Below are 20872 nucleotides of genomic sequence, written 5' to 3'. Positions count from 1 at the left end.
TAACTGTCGTGAGACATGCTAAATTAACTAAAAAATAAACCGTGATTTTTTAGTTTATAATAAGACATGTTTTATTTTATAATTTTTTTCATACCTTTTTACTATTTACTTTTTTTCGATAAATTAAAACAATAACATGAACCGAAGTCGTGTAACGATCGACATAGAATTATTTATAAATAATTTATTTCTTATTTTTATTTTTTGATTTTTGAAATAAAAATATATCTATGTCCTTTCTAAGGTTCTAAACTATATCTGTACCAAATTTCAACCAAATCCATCAAATAGTTGCGGAGATTAATGGTATAAGCATAGAATGTTCGACGTGATTCTTTAATTTGACATAACTTTTTTATTTATGAACCGATTGACATGAAACAAACACTAAATGTAAATTTAAGCATCCCACAATATATTCGTGAAAACCGCATCCAACTCGGATCAGCCGTTTCTGAGATTAGCGCGCACAGACGAACAGACAAACAGACAAACAGACAAACAGACAAACAGACAAAAAAAAAGTTAATTACATTTTTGGGTTCGACATCGACATAACAATAACCCCTGCTATTTTTTTTATTTTTATTTTCAATGTACAGACAGCACTTTTCTACGATTTTATTATATGTATAGATATCCCATATGATTATTCGGTTATTACCATGGCTGAGTGACCAACGATTTGATTCACACACGGACGATACTGAAAAATTGTGTGTATGTAAACGAAAGGATCCAGAAAAAAAGGTTTAGTTTAGGAAATAAAGAAAAGCTGATTTCAATGCTCAGAAAAATATCTCACACTATCAATACACATCCTATAACAAAATTGACGAATGATATTATAATGATTCTAATACAGTCAAAAGGCATACGCCAGCCAATCTATATAACATTCAACACAAAACAAAACAATAATTCATCATTCAATAAAACTCTCGCCGGCCAAACACAAAAAACAGACTCTAAACTCAATAAAAACACAAATATTTTGTTCCCAAATCATCTCCTCGTTCATTTCAATAAACCAAGTCTGATATTGTTTGCCAAACAATTTACTTGTGTTTAAAAAACTCCGCGAATGGACGGTTCTCTTACAAATTGTATTCGCTTTTTACAGCCAGCGTAATGTTCTTTTAGACCCTATTTATGGGCAAGTTAATGTATTATAATGCTTTGGGAAGAGGAAGAAATCAACGATAAGGTTCATTGTGTGTTTTACAATTATATTTTCGATGTTATTGTCAATTATTGTCAACTAGCTTCCGCCCGCGACTCCGTCCGCGTGGATGTCGGTCTTCGCGTGGTAGTTTTATTTCTCCATTTTGAGTAACTCTGACAATATCTTATAAATATCTATTGGACCCAAATACGGCGAGGCCCATAATAATTAAGGAGATCCCTCTATTGAGCTACTGAGCTGTTGAGCTCGCGTTCTGTAGAATAAAACTGAAAAATAAAGATTTTTTTTTCTACGTATTTTTCCAGGATAAAATGTATCCTATTTTATGCCAAGGATAATAAGGTATAATTATACCAAGTTTCATCGAAATCGAACCGTTACTTTTCGAATCGTTAGTTAATTTTCACGTGATGCCTGAACATACAGACAGACAGACAAAAAAAATTTATCACATATTTGGTTTTGGTATCGATCCAGTAACACCCCCTGCTATTTATTCTTTCAATATTTTCAATGTACAGAATTGACCCTTCTACAGATTTATGAATGAAATGACGATATATGATATATAATGAATGAATGAATAAATGAATGAGAGTGTTATTAACGTAAGAGTAGACAAATATAATCAGAAAGCTCCGAACTGCTAAGCTATCGGGAGTTATACGTGTTATTGTGAGTCAACCATAAGAGATAGACATTTGCTGTCGTGGAATATTTTTTAATCAATTTTAAGGATAACATTTTCGTCATACATTATTTCTGTGTAGCTTTAACCATTAAGGCTGCACACGCGACGGAAGCTTAAAAAATGGAGTAAGTTCTCCTGTTTTCCCAACATTTCCCTTCACTGCTCGGCTCCTATTGATCGTAGCGTGATGAAAAGTATACTATAACCTGCCCAGGAGTATGAAGAACAATTGTACCAAGTTTCGTTGAAATCTGTCGAGTGGTTTTTATTTCTATAAAGAACATACAGACAGACAGACAGACAGACAGACAGACAAAAAATTTTCTGATTGCATTTTTGGCGTCAGTATCGATCACTAATGACCCGCTGATAGTTATTTTGGAAATATATTTCATGTACAGAATTGACCTCTCTACAGATTTATTATAAGTATAGATTATGTTGCATCTTCGTGTTTTTTTTTTTTTGGAGTATGTTCTCATATTTTATGAATACTACTGTAATATAGGTCTTCTGTACACCAAAATAGGAGTTGCAAACTGCAACTCCACATATTATGGCTGGTTGGTTGCAAATCGCCGTTGAAAGCAATGGTACCTCTCCGCCCGACCAGAACCAGACCTGTGCGTACTGTGCGTCACGTTCTGCGCGCGCTTTTAAGATTAATCAGACTACCACGGATGGGGCCCAGTAGGGCTGATGCGGAGCCGCGGAAGACCTGACGAACTGCCGGCGCTCCGGTTCGAAGAGTAGTAGTAGGAATGGGGTGGTTTTTAGTCAGTAGGTAAGTGTTCAGGTTTAGCAAAGAGCACTGCTATTCTTTTGAGATCCTAAGAAATTTGTGTTAGAAACAACCAGTCTACTGTGATGAGCAAGGGAACTAAACTAACATTTATGTACAACATTTATTAACATTTAAGATCTACACAAATACTATGCCGTTGAATTGCAGAGCAATAACATTATTGTCAATTTATTGCACATTGTGGTCTATGCTATGTGTTAATAGAGCTCAATTTAGTGTGGTAACAGATATTGTGCTGTTAGTTACTCGTAGGTAGGAAGTTTATCTTAGTGGTGTATTTTTGAGTTGATATTCATTGATATGGCTTTGGTTAAAATCAATAAGATTGTATAACGAATACTAGGTCTAGAATTTTTGCCAATGTGTCGGTTTGACCGGAGTGATACCAGTTTGTTTCCAGAGTTGTTTTTCGTTGTATAAGTGAGATTACCGGAGGCCCAATTACCCTTAAATCTACCTAATCTCCGATTCTCTAACAACCCTTAAATTCTCAAAATTCCCACTTGTAACGTCTTTGGTGTTTCGGATGTCCATGGGCGGCGGCGATTGCTTACCATCAGGTGATCTATCGATCTGTTTGCTCGTTTACCGGCTTATGCCATAAAAAAAGAAATCTGTTAATACATTTCTGCCATTCCTTGCTAAGAATAAGAACTATAACGTTACGTCACTGGTCTTAGATAAATATATACCAAGATACCTTCTATAGAGAGTACAGGTAAGCACGGATCACATTTGCTTGTCCTCTCGAAGATCTAATTTACTTGATCCAACACTTGAACGATTTCCCATTTAGTCGGGTGTCCGTGAAATGGTCTCATAGATTCACTATTCTAGTTTAACTAAAATTGTATTCTTAAGATATAGAATTAAATTTATTGACTTCGAAAGTGAAATTGGTATTATTTTTGTAAGTTTTAGTGTAAAGGAACTTGAGCGATGCTTTATTCTTGAGTAGGAAAATTATACGAGTATATTTTATCAGCTATCGGTTTTTTTTTTTCTAAAAAGATTATCATTTTCATTTTAAGCACACTTACGGTGATTTTGAGAGATGTGCTATGTAGCTATACTACGAAGGTGTAATAGTTAAGCTGTGGAACTATGTTACCGTTTACACTGATTATAAGCTATGTAGCTGTGCGAGGAAGATGCGCAGATCAAGTATGCGATGTATCGATAGTAGGGAAACCATCCATATCACATTCATAGCACACATTTTTCCATATAAAATAACAAATCTTAGCTGAGTCCGTTCCCACTAGTGCAAAAGCCAAAAGCATACACAGCAACGTAGCATAGCACATCTCCGGTGGAAAGTATCCTTTAAATACCTCTACACAGATTTCTCTAAAAAACTTCTTTTTAAAAAACAAAGTTTTGACTAAAAAACCAAACCAAAGTCACGTCGTGCTCAAGACTTCGTTATCCCCATTCTCTCTACCGACAATATCGAATACTATCGACTATTGACAGCCCCCGTCGACAGATAGAAGACTGCTGTTACTCCTGTCGACGACAAAGTGATACTCGTTTGTGATTCAACGTCTTTTATCTTATGTAAACAGTGTCATTGGTATTTTACGTTCAATGCAGTCGATTTGAAAGAAAGAATAGTAGCAGTTTGTGTGATTTGGTATTCATTCTTGTGTCGAAATCGTCTGTAGGTTAATGTTAGAGTAAGGTGAACGAAACAATGTTATTGTGAACCTGATTGAAAAAGAGTAATCTATGGAGTTTCTTGCTCGTTCTTCTCCATAGGAATCTACACTTTGGAACGAGCAAGTAGCTTCACTAGAGGACTGACATTTTTTTTGTATAATATTTGCTTGAGGTTCAAAAGTGCGTTTCCGGTCTATTTGAAATAAATACAAAGACTTTGATTTTGAACACAAATTGCAAAAGTCACGTCGTGCTCAAGACTTCGTTATCCCCATTCTCTTTACCGACAATATCGAATACTATCGAATATTGACAGCACCCGTCGATAGACAGAAGACTGCTGTTACTCCAGTCGACGACAAAGTGATACTCGTTTGTGATTCAACGTCTTTTATCTTATGTAAACAGTGTCATTGGTATTTTACGTTCAATGCAGTCTATTTGGAAGAAAGAATGGTAGCAGTTTAGGTGATTTTGTATTTATTCTTGTGTCGAAAACGTCTATAGGTTAATGTTAGAGTAAGGTGAACGAAACAATGTTATTGTGAACCTGATTGAAAAAGAGTTACCTATGGAGTTTATTGCTCGTTCCTCTCCATAGGAATCTATACTTTGGAACGAGTAAGTAGTTTCACTAGAGGACTGACATTTTTTTTGTATAATATTTGCTTGGAGGTTCAAAAGTGCGTTTCCGGTCTATTTGAAATAAATAATTTTGACTTTGATTTTGGACACAAATTACAATTAAATTCACAGATTTCATGGTATAAAACGTTATGAAGAAGTGTCCACAAATGGCCCTAATTCTTAAAACCATTCCGCGTTCATAATTACGTTATAGTAATATTTTTTATATTATTAATCAAAACTATCTATATTTCAACAGCAAGTAAATTTTCTGGCACAGAGCATTGATGCCAAGGAGACGCGTGGAAGGCGTAAGATTCTGCTCTTGCATGGGGTGCCGGAAGCTAAAGAGGAGGTGACAGCACAAGTGGTGGTCCAGGTTGCAAAGGAACGTTTGAAGGTCGACTTGAAGGTGCCAGACATAAAGCGGTGCCACAGGATGGGTCGTGCAACGCTGAAACCCAGACCTATTCTCTTCAAGCTCCATGATGTCGCTCTTCGAGATAGCATTTGGTTCGGCAAGACTGGGTTAAGGGGCTCCGGTATAACGATTTCTGAGTTCTTGACCAAAACCCGACATAATGTTTTTATGGCTGCTCGCGACAAATTCGGCGTGAACCAGTGTTGGACGAGGGAAGGTGATATTTATGTCCTCGATGGGCAGGGGTCTCGGCATCAAGTTTCTTCCATGGAGGATCTTGATAAGATTGACCTCCCGTCCGACGCCGAGCATCGTGCACCTGGTCGTCCTGAACAGAGGGTTGTGCAGCCTGGTGGTGCCGCAGCAGCCAAGGAGATAGCTCCGAAGCCCAAATTGTCAAAGCGTGTTACACGGAAGTAATTACTTGCAACGTTTTTATCATTATTTCCCTGTTGGTAGTCCAGGTAAGCAATTCTTTTTATCCCTAGTTATATTCCACCGTCACTCTGTATTTATTACAATTTATTTAAACTGCGGTAGCGGTAAATTTGTTATCATAATAACTGCTGTCAAAATCAAACATTGAATTTGTGTCATCTGTCAATTCTGTCAAACTATATCTCTTTTGTCAATGCTCCGTTCCGTTACACGCTTAGCTTTTTATTTCCGATGTTGTTCTTGTATTATCTTTCTTTAAAAATATTTTTATTTGGACTACCATACAATTCTTTAACATGTTTTTTTTTCTGTCTTTTTTTTTACCGACTTTTAACTTCCTTTACCGACTTTCGTCCCATTTCCATACTCCCATTTCTATCCAAAATTCTAGAGAAGCTGGTCCACCAACAACTCAGCATTTTCCTATCCAAACATAATCTCCTTAGTCCCTTCCAATCTGGGTTTCGACCGGGGCATAGCACTACAACGGCTCTTGTTAACATCACAGACGATATCCGGTCGGGCATGGAATCAGGAAAGTTAACGGTTCTCGCACTCCTAGATTTCAGCAACGCTTTTAACACCGTTGACTTCGATTTATTGCTCGGCGTGCTCAGCTCCTTTGGCATGTCCCCATCGGTGATCGACTGGTTTCGAAGTTATCTGTTCGGCCGCCGACAGCGTGTTCACTTTGATGATTCTAAATCTTCATGGTGTTCCACTGCTGCCGGTGTGCCACAGGGCGGCGTTTTATCTCCTCTTCTCTTCACTCTATTTATTAATTCTATCTCTCAAGGCCTGTCTTCTTCCTACCACCTTTATGCAGATGATCTTCAGATCTACACCCAAGCCTGTCTTGAGGATCTTCCGGCCGCCATTAGTTTGATTAACGTCGATATGGCACGGATAGGTGACTGGAGTTCTAGATTCGGTTTGCTGGTAAATCCGACTAAAACACAAGTGACGATCATCGGTAGTGCACGTACAGTCTCCAAAATTAACTGGGCGAGTCTTCCCCAGGTTTCTTTTCTAAGTTCAAACATTCCTTTCTCTCGCGATGTTAAGAACCTGGGGATTTACATCGACAGTAACCTGTCTTGGAACAAACAATTGCAGGAGGTCAGTCGAAAGTTGTTTGCGTCTGCGGGCTCCTTGAGGCGACTTCGGAATTTCTTACCCACAAAAACCAAAATTGCACTTGCTCAGTCTCTTCTTCTACCAATACTCGACTATGCTGATGTCAGCTATCTTGATCTCACCCAAGAACAATTAGACAAGCTTGAGCGACTTCAAAACCTTTCTATCAGATTTATATTTGGTTTGCGCAAGTATGATCATGTTTCTGAATTTCGTAATAAGCTCAAATGGCTTCCTATTCGCCTTCGTCGGAACGCTCATATTCTTTCTTTATTGTTTAATGTACTTTTTAACCCTGCTGCCCCTTCGTACCTAAAGGAACGCTTTCAGTTCCTGGGTGTCACGCATACGAAGTTCCTGAGATCATCGGAGAATCTTAAGCTCAGCATCCGTAAGCACTCCACTTGCTTCTACGACAAGTCCTTCACAATACAAGCGGCTCGGTTGTGGAATGCATTACCAGTGGAAGCGCGACGTGCTAAAACTCCAGGTCAGTTTAAAAGGCTTGTGAAGGAACACTACCTGTCATTGTAGTTTTTTGTATCCTTGTAATTCGAGGACACACACACACACACACACACACACACATACACACACACACACACACTATATAATATTAGTTTATTTATTACTTAGAATTATGTCCAATTTCTCATGTTATTATAGTGAATTTTAGAATAGTTTGTAGATTTTGTTTTTTAGTTGTTTTTTTTTTGTTGTCTTCTTTTCTTTTCCCTTTTGAATTATTGTGCACGCACTACCCATTCCCAGATCATATAATAAATTCCATCCAAAGGTTGTCTGGAAGAAATCGCCGTGTGTGATAAGACCGCCCATTGTACTATAATTACTATTAATTTCAATGTAAATGTGTTTTATGTATGTGTGCAATAAAGTATAAATAAATAAAATAAATAAACTATCATAGAATAGATTGCCACTTGGTGATGATTAAAAAATCATAAATAAACACAATATAATAATAATAAATAACCTTTATTGTACACCTTTAAATAAATTAAGCATAAATTAACATCTTATAGGATGAAAGTGCACAAAGGCGGCCTTATCGCTTATAGCGATCTCTTCCAGGCAACCTTTGGGTGGATGGAGCTGTTGAGTGGTAGTGGAACATAAACATATAATAAATCAAACATTTTTAAAACTACACTCACCAACAACACTAAGATGTACCCTTCTAACTAAAGGAGGGTGGGTAGAGATCTGGCACTCGTAGAAACCTTCATCCCTTTCACTGACGTACTGGATCAGGAGGCGCCAGTCGTTGGGATGTTCGAAGGCTAAGGAGTAGCGAGAGTCTGCTGAGTAGGTGTGGCGGCCAAAGGAAAGCAAGTGAAGCTCATCACCACGACGACGGACCCAGGATATCTGGTGAAGGGAAAAAGAATAATTAAGAAGTTTGACATTTATCGTAAGTTTTTTTTAATTCGTTGTCCCACACTAGGATTTTCTCCTGTATCGTGGGTGCGTTTACAGACATACAATTTCACATACACATGACACCTAGACCCGAAACAACAATTTATGGGTCATACAAAGAGTTGCTTCGTGCGGGAATCGAACCCGTTGCGTGGCAGTCAGTTACCCATCCACCGCGTCAACCGTGCAATCAGAGTCAGTAATGTACCTTATAAACCTGTTACGTTTCGAAATGGTTCCACTGACTGTGCATTGACAAGCAATATTGCTGTGATAATCACTCATACCGATAAATAAAGTGCAAATTTTCTGCTGCGTTTTCGTCGAATTGACGAAGGTTAGGTGTCTACATAACCCCACGCCTGTCTGTCATGGGTTAAGCAGAGACATTGGAACGCAAAACAAAATTCATAACTTAATAATTATTAAAAAATGTAACTAATGACAAATAAAACTTATGAGACAAACTAAATAGCACCATTTCAACTGAACAATAAAAAAGTTTAATAATCACGCATTAAAAATCAAGAATGTTAAAACAAAAGAAAAATATAAAACGACTACATCAAAGTGAAACTAAAAAAAATCATTTAATACAAAGAAATATAAAAGTACTAATGCATAAGTTAAACAATGATATAACATTCCCAACTTGTTAGGAGCGTGAAAGAGTAAACACGATGTTCTATCTCGCTCTCTTTAATGGCATTCTGTGGTTCTTCGCTATAAAATGTCAACATAAAAAGGATTCTATATCATATTTCCTACTACAGTCATATGAGAGTTGTGTGTGCTCGGGTTAATCGCAACTGGAATAGGCCAATAGAAGTTCTTTTTCACAGAGTGAGAGAAATTGTAGACTACGAGTATTCTAGGTATTTTTGCGTCTTATTTTTTAACTATTTGCACTAGCTTACTTTAAATTCATTAGATATTTACGTATCGCTATGCATTTTATCCTCGATGTGGTAGGCAGAGGTGCACATTATGGCACGGATTGCCACTGTACAATGTGCACCCACTTTTCACAATTTACGTTGTAATTCCCATGTAAAATAGGTGATGACCCTATTGCCATTTACTGGACACAATTCTAGACTCCGTGCTACTACTGCCATTTTTTTCGAAAATCCCACAATTTTTTTATTTATTTATTTATTTATTTTTTTGAGGAGAGAAAATCATCCTATGACTTCTCCCGCCTTGGGCGAGGCGAGAGGGAGTGTCAGACTCTTATTGACTAAAAACCACCCCGTTCCTTCTCCTGCTTTTCGAGCCGGAGCCCCGGTAAACCCGCTAGGTAGTCCGCAGCTCCGGATCAGGCATCAGCCCTACTGAGCCACATCTGTGGTGGTCTGATGGCTCTTTGAGGCGCGCGCGGAACGCGACGCGCCGCACGCACGGAAAATCCCACAATAGTCTAGTAATACTTTGCCCCCCGGTTCGGGAACCGAACTCGAAACCCTTTGCCCGACAATGGCACTTGCCGGAAGCCCAATTATTTTCCCAATTTTCTCAACAACCCTTAAATTCCTAAACCCCAAAAGGCCGGCAAAGCACTTGTAACGCCTTTGACCATAAAAAAATAATTGGAATTATAGCATTTTTTTTTTTATATCAACCCTCTACTTTAAAATTATTCTTAACAATTTTTAAACGACCTATTTCTTTATAAATCATGACGTAGACTACATTCTTACGTTTTCAGTTCTGAATTCTTATACAACAAAATTGCAAACGTAGGTATATTCCTCTTTAAAGTGTAGTTCTAGAAGCTACACACGTTTCTTTGTTATGAAACTCCATATACAACGCTATATTTTGCGCTTCGTATTCTCTAAGTAGCTTTGCAGAAAATATCTGAAAGGCGTGAGAGAGACAAAGTGATTCTGATTATACAATCTGATACTGTATTTCTTTAGAAACGATTTTGTATTTTTCTACGTATAGTTCTTGTAATACAAATCACTTGATTCTCTAGCTATACTGTATTACTTGGGACTTACAACTCACTACCTATTTCATGGGACTTACAACATAAATTGTGAAAAGTAGGTATACATTGTACAGCGGCATTACGTGCCATAATGTGCGCCTCTGCCTACCACTTCGGGGATAAAACACGTTTATTTAGTAATTATGATTTATTACTAAGTGAACTTGCAAACCCGCATTGAATAAGTGTGGTGATTAGGCTCAAACCTTCTCTGTATAAGAAGAGGCTTTTGGTCAGCAATGGCTATTTAAAGGCTGTTAAGGTAATGTAAGTAAATTTTATAAACACTAATAATAAAACCTACATATGGCCGTTTTTCTAATATTGTGACTACTGATGTTTGAATTTGAATTAATGAATTTCTCAATTTGATTCACTTTTTTATCTTAACCAAAAACAAATGTATTCAGAAAACTTAGGTCTACTATTTTAACCAATGGTCTTTTCAATAATAAAAAGAAACATAACTTTATAAGCTGGTCTACTCACGGTCTTTTCCCCCAGATCATGAACTCGACAGTGTAAGTGAACGCGACTGCCAAGCTGTGCTGTCACGTTATTAGTAGAAACATCGTCTTCGAAGAAAGGTAAGGGTTCCGAAGTAGTAGTTGAGGGGTCTTCTTCGTGGTCTTCATAAGTCTCTGTGAAGACCTCGTGCCAGAAAGGACCGTTGATGATTTTCTTGTCACCGGTTTTGAAATCTGTTGAAGAGAAAACTATATTTAAGAAGGGACACTTTATGATAATACTTTATCCAAATGGAAAACCCAAGAACTCTTACATAATAATTGCATTTGCAACCCATTGCTAAACAAAGTTATAAAAAAATTAACTTCTTTGCTTTTGTTCTTATTAATTAAAATCGCTCGCTTCGTTGGTCGAGTGATTTTGGACGTTGGTCGTCCGACGATGGACAAGGGGTCTCGTGTCCGATTCCCGAGGCGGACAAAATATTACTGGGCTTTTTTCGGTTTTTCGAAAATTTCTCAGTAGTAGCACGGAGTCTGAAATTGTGCCCAGTATATGGTAATAGGCTCACACCCTATTACATGGAACTTATAACACAAAAGGTGAACATTATATAGGGGCAATACGTGCTGTAATGTGCACCTCTGCCTACCATTTCGGGGATAAAAGGCATGACGTTCCTTTTAATATTAATCCACAAAAAAACTAAACTAAACTAATCCCACTATTCGTCTAACTATTTTATAATAGAATGGAGTGTAAAGTTGCAAACAACAAAAGCGGATTAAAAACTAATTGTCTTGTATCCAAATCAGGATTTCCAGAAACCGCTTTTCCACAATTCTACACCAATTTAACAGAAACAGCAGCGAAATTATCCAAAACAAAGCTGCCAAATTGGTGAGGAGTTTAACGTTGAAAACAAAATTTCTTTCAAAAACAACTCACAAATTAGGCAAACAGTACGTAGACAAAGTTGAAAGAAATCCGTCTAATTACTAATTAGGGTGACTTTTGCTCCAAAGAAAGTCTGCGGGATGTTGGGGCCAGAAATTTAGAGCTCACATAATATACTTTCGTAAGTACTGGAGCAGAAAGACCGCTGCCAAGACAGTACTTAATACTTTTGGAGAGGTTTTTGCGAAAAAAAGGTGGAATTTATACGTCGACGTTTAATTCAGTAGTTTTTACACGAAGATTTGCGATTGGGACGAAAATAGATGTTTTTGCTTTCACGTTTCTAGGTGGGTTCGTGAATTTTACTAGTTCGTTGATCTGACTCTTAACTGTGTATTTAAGACAAAGGTTTTAATTTGCAAATTAGATCTTGGGTGACATGACAAGTTTAGTGACAGATGACAGAAGTCGCACATAGACTATCGACGAGCAAATCAACGGATGACGTCATAAAAATCCTATATCGCACATGCGAAGAAACATTGATAGAAAATCCCAACGAACATTTGGGTAAAAAGCCCGTCAGGCTTGATCATCCTGTCTGGTCGGAAGAAGTTGAAGTTACTGTTCTCTAAAGACCTATTTTGAACTTTAGCATCCCAAAAATAAGGTTTGTTTTAGGTACTTTTGTAGTAACGCTGTTTGCCTCTATATATCTTAAAACAACCATTATCTAAATCCTTTATAAGTAACTACTACAATTTTAACAGCAACACCGCATCATCAGTTTGAAATAAATACCCTGAAAAATAAGTACAACGTACGAACACTTCTGCTAAACATACTAAATAGGATTCTAAACACACCTACTTAGGGTTCAAATCGGAAAATTCAATACCAATTCTACCCAGACCGCCACAGAACCACAATCTCATTCTCAATTAATTAAACGTCTAACAATTTATTACAACCTTACAATGTATCAGCAATATACAGAAAAGGGTAAGAATAAAATGTAATTTTCGTTCAACAATTACATTTCTTTCATTACAAACAAATTGGACAAACATTTCTGCAAAATAATTGCTTTGAACCCATTATTGTATTGAAAATTTGATATTCGATATGATTTAATTTACTTTTTGATCGAAAATTTTGTTTTACCCTGTTTACCTTTTACGAGGTTTTTATTTTTCTGGGTAAGATGTAACAGGGCTAATACCCGATCCGAAGCGAAGGTTTACCGGGGCTCTGGCTTAAAGAGTAGGAGTAGAAACAAGGGGGATTTTAGTCAGTCTGTCATGAGTCTGACACTCCTTCTCGTCTCGCCTAAGGCGGGAGAAGTAATTAGACGATTTCACCCACTTAAAAAAAGGTAAGATGTATTAAAACGTTTTGCATAAAATATTTCAAAATTTAAAAAAGACTTAACTAAAACACCATTATCTTTTCCTGGCCCATCTATGAAGCTCAAAACCCCTGTTGAGCGACGGTCAGTAGCTTTAAAGTGCGGAGTAAAGAAATTAGCATCTTATTTATTTCTTGATGACTATTTTCTTAAATAAGTATTTTATTAATTCGTAACATAATATGTCAATATGAATGGCAATTTAATCACCCTTAAAATGAAAGTATTTTTTTTAAGTCTCTAGTGTTTCCGTTTCTTTGTTCCCAAAAGTAGATCAAAGAAATATATTAGAAAATAAATCTAGTATTACTTACATTTATATAGGTACATAGCACAGACAAATTACAGTAACTAATATTACAAGAACATTCGTATACCGTATTACCTTCAAATACCTACCTAAGAATGGAGGCAAAAAAATCCAGCAAAATCTCCGTAGCTTAGTAATAAATAATAAAATAAGGCCTATAATAAATCTGTGCAAACTGTCTGTGGCCCAAAGAATTTATGAGATAGGTAATAATTTCAACGCACGGGAGCAAACAGAAAGGCTAATTAAAGAACAATAGTGGAAGGTATTTTTGTGGTAGGGAATTCGGATTTTTTTTCGCTTCGTTGAGTTGGTTCAACGGTCATGTTTCGGATAGGCTGCGGTTTAGGTTTAAATCCGGATCGTGTGAAGTATGAATGAACTATTTTTTGTATGGTATGCTGCTCTATTTTATGAAATGGTCTTGTCTATTTTGGTTATTGAATATTTCAATTTTGACGTCCCAAAATTGCAATTAATAAATGCTGAGATGGATAGTAACATTAGATGACAATTGCCGGCTTTTTGAGGTTAGAAATTCGAGGGTTGTGGTGGAATCGGAGATTGGAAAGATTGAGGTAGGGGGTGATTAGGCCTCCGGTAATCTCACTCACACAACAAAATACAACGCTATACTAAGCTATGTAGCTGTGCGAGGAAGATGAGCAGGTCGAGTCTCGAGTATGCGATGTATCGATAGTAGGAAAGCCATCTACAGCACACAACCTTAGCAAGCATATTTCTATATAAGAAACATAGCTTAGCCGAGTCTGTTTCCACCAGTGCTATGATGTGTGTACCAATGAATATGGTTGAAGGAAACCAAACGCATCCACAGCAAGGTAGCACAGCACATCTTTAGTTTAAAAGCACTAAGAAAAATAACAATGAACAATGGTGTACACTGTAGATACTCCTTTATACCTTCAGGTTAACGTTATCGAAGGTGTAAACATATTTTTATCTCAAAAAGGAAAGTAATAGGATATTAACGCGGAGCGTATTTTTACTCATGAAGGTAGATATTGGAAATTTTATCTGATTTTAAATATAGGAAGAGGTTTCGTGTTTGGCTATATGTAGGTATATTCGGGTTTTTGGTTGTTTTCATTCGTTGTTCGCAGAATACGTGCAAATTATATTTCAAGCGGAATTTCGAAGAATTGAGAACCTATTCAGTCTTAGGTCTGTTCGTTGTTGAATGAAAAAAGAACTGCCTGTAGTATATGTTCACAAAACACATTTAGACACATTATTGTTCATGTATTTTCTATCATAGTGATGACATCTTTCTGAGAGGGAAATATTATCCAATGACTTCTCCCGCCTTGGGTGAGGCGAGAGGGAGTGTCCGACTCTTACTGACTAAAAACCACCCCGTTCCTACTCTTGCTGTTCGAGCCACAAATCTACGCATTAGTTATAATAAGCTAGGAATTTTCGTAATACCAGTCATGATAGTTAGATGAAAAATATCAATAATCACGCTACAATATAAGGAAGTAATTACACAAACAATTCGCAGAAAATCAAATAAACTACTAAAGCAGCTTGGTAACAGAACTTCGCATTAAGGTAAGCGTCCACAGGCTCACCTCGTACGCATCGCACTCAACGGATTTTAGTTTGTCTTGTATAGAAACTCATACAACTGCGTTCACTTCCGCATCGTATGGACCGCATCATCAGCAAAGCCTACATGTGATGCGTACCGATGACGTCATACGGAATGCCGATGACAAAAATCCGAGTAAAAGTGGTATCGGCAATTCGATTGCTCCGATTGCCAGTGCAGTCTGAAAAATTAATCCGTTTGATGCGATTCGACTATGTCCGGTCTATGGACGCTTACCTTTACACAAATAAATCGGTGGTCCATAAAAAATGACTGACAAAGGCACATCATGCCACCGCATCATATTTTTGGAAGCACAGTCATTTGTTCGCGGAAGTTTTAGAAAAAGAACGACCGAAAATCATGTCAGGCACGAAGGTACAGAGCAACCGATCGCCATTAGAATTTATATCGTAATTCACGACTGAATATCGTGACAAAGAGAAGTATATATTACTAGCTACTTCCTCGCGGTTTCACCCGCTCTGCTCGGCTCCTATTAATTGTAGCGTGATGTTTTATAGCCTATAACCTTCCTCGATAAATGCCCTATCCAACACAAGAATAATTATTTAAATCGGACCAGTAGTTCCTGAGATTAGCGTGTTCAAACAAACTAGCCGCTTTCGGACCTCAAGGCGAATTTTATAGGAAAATAGTTGTATAATCTATAGATTATTGAGGTCCAAAAGCGGCTAGTTTCTTTGAGTCATTCTCTATAAAAAGGTTATATAACCTTCGGAGAGAAATACGTCGAATTAAAAGTAACCCTGTATATCACACGACCTTAAAAATATCTATCGAAACACATTTACCGTAACCATTTTCTAGTAGCAGTAATATATAACATTTATAATATTTTAACATTTTAACAATAATTTATTACATAAAGTTTTGAAATCTCAAACCAATACGAATAAATAATATTACGCGATCACTGCAACTAATAACATAACTAAAAATGAACTATTTACTACGTCCCGTCCTCTACGTCTGTTTGTTTTGAGTTCCCGATGTTTGAGTTTATTGGGTTATTGATGTTCATCTGTGAGCATCTGTCAATAATAGTGTAATATCGGGAGCTATTAGACATACAATAATGGATATGATAAACAATAAGTTCTTCTTTATTCGACCGGACAAGACTGGATTTAAGTTTGAATAAGAATTCACGTAATGTGTATAATAATAAATGTATGTATAGTAATTAACATGTGAATAAGAGTAAGAATTTACACTTAAATCATTGACATGTTCGAGAAGTTTTGATATGTTTGAATTACAAACAACTTAAGGTTGAATATATAAATGACTCGCTGACCCGGCAAACTTTGTACCGCCTCAAACATTCTCTTCTCACCTTTTAGACGTGGGACGTTTCACAAATAATTCAATACCAAAATTAGACGAATCGGTTAGCCAAAATTAGAGTTTTAGCGAGACTAATAAACAGCAATTAATTTTTATATAAATAGATTATTGTACCTGGAATCTGTGGAGCAATAACGCATAGCGTCCGGGTGAGCACTGAGCAGAAGACCAAAAGACCAGCCGACGTCATCTTGTCAGCCCCTGGAGTTAGGAGCCATAGAGTTCATCTGGACAGCCTTCTCTGACTCTGGAAAGAAGAAAATTTCCGTAATTAAAAGTTGAAATGTCTAATATTAGTCTCTGTTTTGTTTTCCAAGAATTGCCAACGGTTAAGCAGTAATTATTGTTCATTTTGCTAATACTGCCTCGTTGGCCGAGTGGTTGCATGTGCGACTGCCGGGCAAGGGGTCTCGGGTTCGATTCCCGGGTCGGGCGAAGTATTACTGGGCTTTTTTCGGTTTTTCAAAAATTTCTCACTAGTAGCACGGAGTCTGGAAATGTGCTCGGTATATGGCAATAGGCTCACCACCTATTACATGGGACTTACAACATAAATTGTGAAAAGTGAGTGTACACAGTGGCATTACGTGTCATAATGTGCACCTCTGCATACCCCTTCGGGGATTAAAGGCGTGACGATATGTATGTATGTATTTAAAGTCAAATGTCTAATATTAGACTCTGTTTTGTTTTCCAAGAATTGCCAACGGTTAAGCAGTATTGTTCATTTTGCTAATAGTCAAGTTACTAAGAATTTGATACGCGTGACTATAATATAAATATAGAGTATATATCAGTCACCGGAAAATAACAAGATCCGTAAGTTTATAAATTTACTAGGAAGTTTATAAACTTTCGTAGGATTCTAAACGGGAGATAAATTGTAATATTTTACGGCCACATTTTCGTAAATTGATAAACTTACTGAACTCAATCGTAAAATAATAAGTAAGCAGTAACCAAACGCTACGCGCGATCTGATTGGTTGACTGTCACGTGTCCAATCCAAATTTAATACGGCATTCTTCTTCACAAATACGGCATTGCAACAGCCGTGTCAAATGTCCGTAACATTCCTAGACAACCTACAACATTACAGCTCTTCTGTGGTAATTTTTAATTTTCGGTTTTCATTGAAATATTTAGTTGTTTTATGCTTATGAAGACTAATAATACTTATAGTTTCGTTTTAGTCATAAGAGTGATCTTTATACTGCACTACTGTATACATAGTTTTGTTCTGTTCAAAAGTCATTATAAATTCACATTATTCTTCCCCCAAAAAACTGCTCCCACAACCAAAATCAGAATCAAATTCGCTCAAACAACTGCATCAAAAGCAAGTATCAAACGCTTAGGAAAGATCAGACAAACATACGGACGACTGATGTGAGATTGTAGAAGCATGTTCCACCGAACTTTAGGGAGATTAAATTAGTTGAACGGCTTTATTAGACGAGTGGTTACGTCGCGATGTGAAGCGAAGTTCAGCGCAGTTCCATTATGAATATGTAGCGGTAGTGTGCCTTGTTGTGTTCGAAATAGTGGCTGTTCTTTTTATTATTGGGTGGTCTACTAAATAGTTAGGCAAATCTTAAGGGAATAAAACTAAAATCTATTTCGTTTTAGATAAAAAATTTTTAGTCAAAGGTATTTGCCCTGCCGTGGGACTATCATGGCTGATCTAAATCTAATCTAATCAAAGGCTTTTGATGAATCGATTTTGATAAATACGTAAAGTTTAATGTCGTTTTTTACTCTTTCTGCTCTGTATCAGTAACCTGTAGTATTTTGGTATAGTTCTTCTCTACATAATAATACTATCAAAAACTTCAGAAGACCTTAAGTCCCAAAATACCCGGAGCTGCGGACTACCTAGCGGGTTTACTAGGGGTCCGGCTCGAAAGCAGGAGTACGGACAGAGTGGTTTATAGTCAGTAAGAGTCTGACACTCCGTCTCGCCTCGCCTAAGGCGGATCATTGGATGATTATCTCCCCTTAAAACAATGTCCCAAAAAGACAAACTAATACCATTAAATAGAGAACTAAACCCACAAAATACAAACAAAACAATTGAATAATACAACTGCACTACAAGAAGATGTTCAATTAGATGGATAGCGGGGAACACGATGTATTGTTAGCCACTTATCTTCTACAATCGTAGTTAGAGTCACGAGGAAATAAATGGCCCTATATAATTGTATTCCGAATGCTAGCTTTGGCTTAGTAATGTTTAGGAACGTAGGTTAGGTACTGTTGTGTACATATTTGTGTATGTAACTGTTAGTTTAGAGAGTATTAAGTGTTTGGGAGTTTAAGAATATTTAGGGTCTCCACTATAGAAAATAACTATTTTATGGTATAAACCGGTTAACGAGCAGACATATCACCTGATGGGTACAGAGGCATTGCAAGTGCGTTGCCGGTCTTATGGGGGTTAGGAAATTACGGGTCGTTGTTGAATCAAGGTTTGGAAAAGGGTAATTGGGCCTCCGGTAACCTCACTTACACAGCGAAACACAACGCAAGCGTTGTTTCACGTTGGTTTTCTATGAGGCCATGGTATAACTCTGGTCGAGCCGGCCCATTCGTGCCGAAGCATAGCTCTCCCACACTTAAAGAACACCTGTTCTTTCGCTGAAAGTCGATTCTTGGCGCTTGACAGACGATTTAAAGATGGCAGTTAAAGTTTCATTATTATCAGCAGCTGAATCTCAATGTCTGTCATTTGTGTAGTCCCTTAGTCAACTCATACGACACCCCACGAGAAGAGAAGAGGTAGTGACAAAGTTTATTCTACACTACCATCGCTACAAGCCGCATCGTCACTATACGGCCAAAGGAAAATGAGTTTAAAATAAGCAGTCAATAGATTGGTAATCCAACGACTACTTCACAATCATAAGCAACATAAAATCCAATTCAATACCAAAACAGTAACAGACAGCTACACAAAAGAGAATTAACACACAGCTTGTTACTGGCATGTTCAAAGAAAAAATATATATAAAAAAAAATACAAAATATTTTTCAAAAGACGACGATGAAACAAAAATCTTTAGGGTCCGTTCACACAGACCGGCTTGGAGAAGAGAGCAAAGGAGGATGTCAGAGTTTCTATGAAATCTGGTCCCACCTTAAATAGCTATGTGACTTGTATCATTAGATAATGCGGGAGAGCCATGCTTCGGCACGAATGGGCCGGTTCGACTGGACTGATACCACGGCCTCACAGAAAACAGACGTGAAACATAGCTTGCGTTGTGTTTCGTTGTGTGAGTGAGGTTACAACCCTTATATTCCTAACCCCCAAAAGGCCGGCAACGCACTTGTAACGTCTCTGGTGTTTCAAGTGTCCATGGGCGGCGGCGCTTGCTTACCATCAGGTGATCCGTCGTTAATTCTCCGTCAGCTTATTTATTGGCTTGTTACATAAAAAAGACATGTAATTTTGAGCTGAATAAAAGTCACTATGGCGCCAAGTTACAAATCTTAGTCCGTTCAGAGTTATTCTTCATTAAACATGGTAGTTTTATCCGTATCCAAATAATGCTATTTTTGCGTCATAATGCGTCACGTTGAAAACAGAGTTTAAATCCTTAGTATTAAGGTTTATTTTTTAATGTGCACTATTTTTGTCATTAAAAATGTTTAAACACGCTTGGTATGAAATAATAAACGCTTCCAGCTAATCTTCGTGCAATAGTTGGCGACTCCGCTATGACCGACTCCAAGCGTATATGATCCCCGGAGCTGCGGACTACCTAGCGGGTTTATCGGGGCTCCGGCTCGAAAAGCAGGAACAGGGACGGGGTGGTTTTTTAGTCAGTAAGAGTTTGACACTTCCTCCCGCCTCACCCAAGGCGGGAGAAGTCATTGGATGATTCCCCCCCCCTCAAAAAAGGGGTATAAAAGCGTATAAAAAGTGGTCTGTGTGAAAAAAAAATGCGCGGCGATGCTCTCCAAGTCGGTCTGCGTGACCCGACCCTTACAATCAGCCTGTACATATCTGACCCTTTTCATCTTTTTTTTTTCACAAAAGCAAAGCGAATTATTGGCACAAACTCAAGATGACGGATCGTAATTTCGTGACGTAGATAAACAGAGTTCGAACAAGGAAAAATGTTATAGTGACAAGCTGTATACTGACTGGCTGAGATGTTGTATACAGCTGAAATGAATGAAATGAAAGAGAGAATGTTTTATGAATGAATTTCGGTAGAAAATTTTATTTATTGTGAATGACTGCAAGATGTCGTCTGATATGGAATTATTAAATGGCATTTGGAGGCTGTTTTCCTTTTTTTTAGTTAATTTATCCAAGTTTTTTGGTTATTACTATGTATTTTAGACTTAAATGGACATAAATATAACTGATCAATTTATTAAAATTTTGC

The 20872-nt window shown here is 37.4% G+C and overlaps 1 protein-coding gene across 2 annotated transcripts in view; it reads right to left on the bottom strand.

The window, feature by feature from the left end:
• LOC118279288 (lachesin) overlaps positions 1 to 20872 on the bottom strand; it is a 158203-nt gene that overhangs the window by 27123 nt on the left and 110208 nt on the right. For both annotated transcript variants that reach the window (XM_035598940.2, XM_035598939.2), the window contains exons 2-4: positions 16587 to 16719; positions 10893 to 11104; positions 8143 to 8356 (exon numbers count right to left, since the gene is read on the bottom strand). In XM_035598940.2, the coding sequence (XP_035454833.2) occupies positions 8143 to 8356; positions 10893 to 11104; positions 16587 to 16662 (502 nt within the window). In that variant the 5' untranslated portion in view covers positions 16663 to 16719. The remainder of the gene's footprint in view (positions 1 to 8142; positions 8357 to 10892; positions 11105 to 16586; positions 16720 to 20872) is intronic.

The sequence above is a fragment of the Spodoptera frugiperda genome, chromosome 14 (assembly GCF_023101765.2).
Source record: "Spodoptera frugiperda isolate SF20-4 chromosome 14, AGI-APGP_CSIRO_Sfru_2.0, whole genome shotgun sequence".
NCBI lineage: Eukaryota > Metazoa > Arthropoda > Insecta > Lepidoptera > Noctuidae > Spodoptera > Spodoptera frugiperda.
This window is presented reverse-complemented; position numbering and strand designations above follow the sequence as displayed.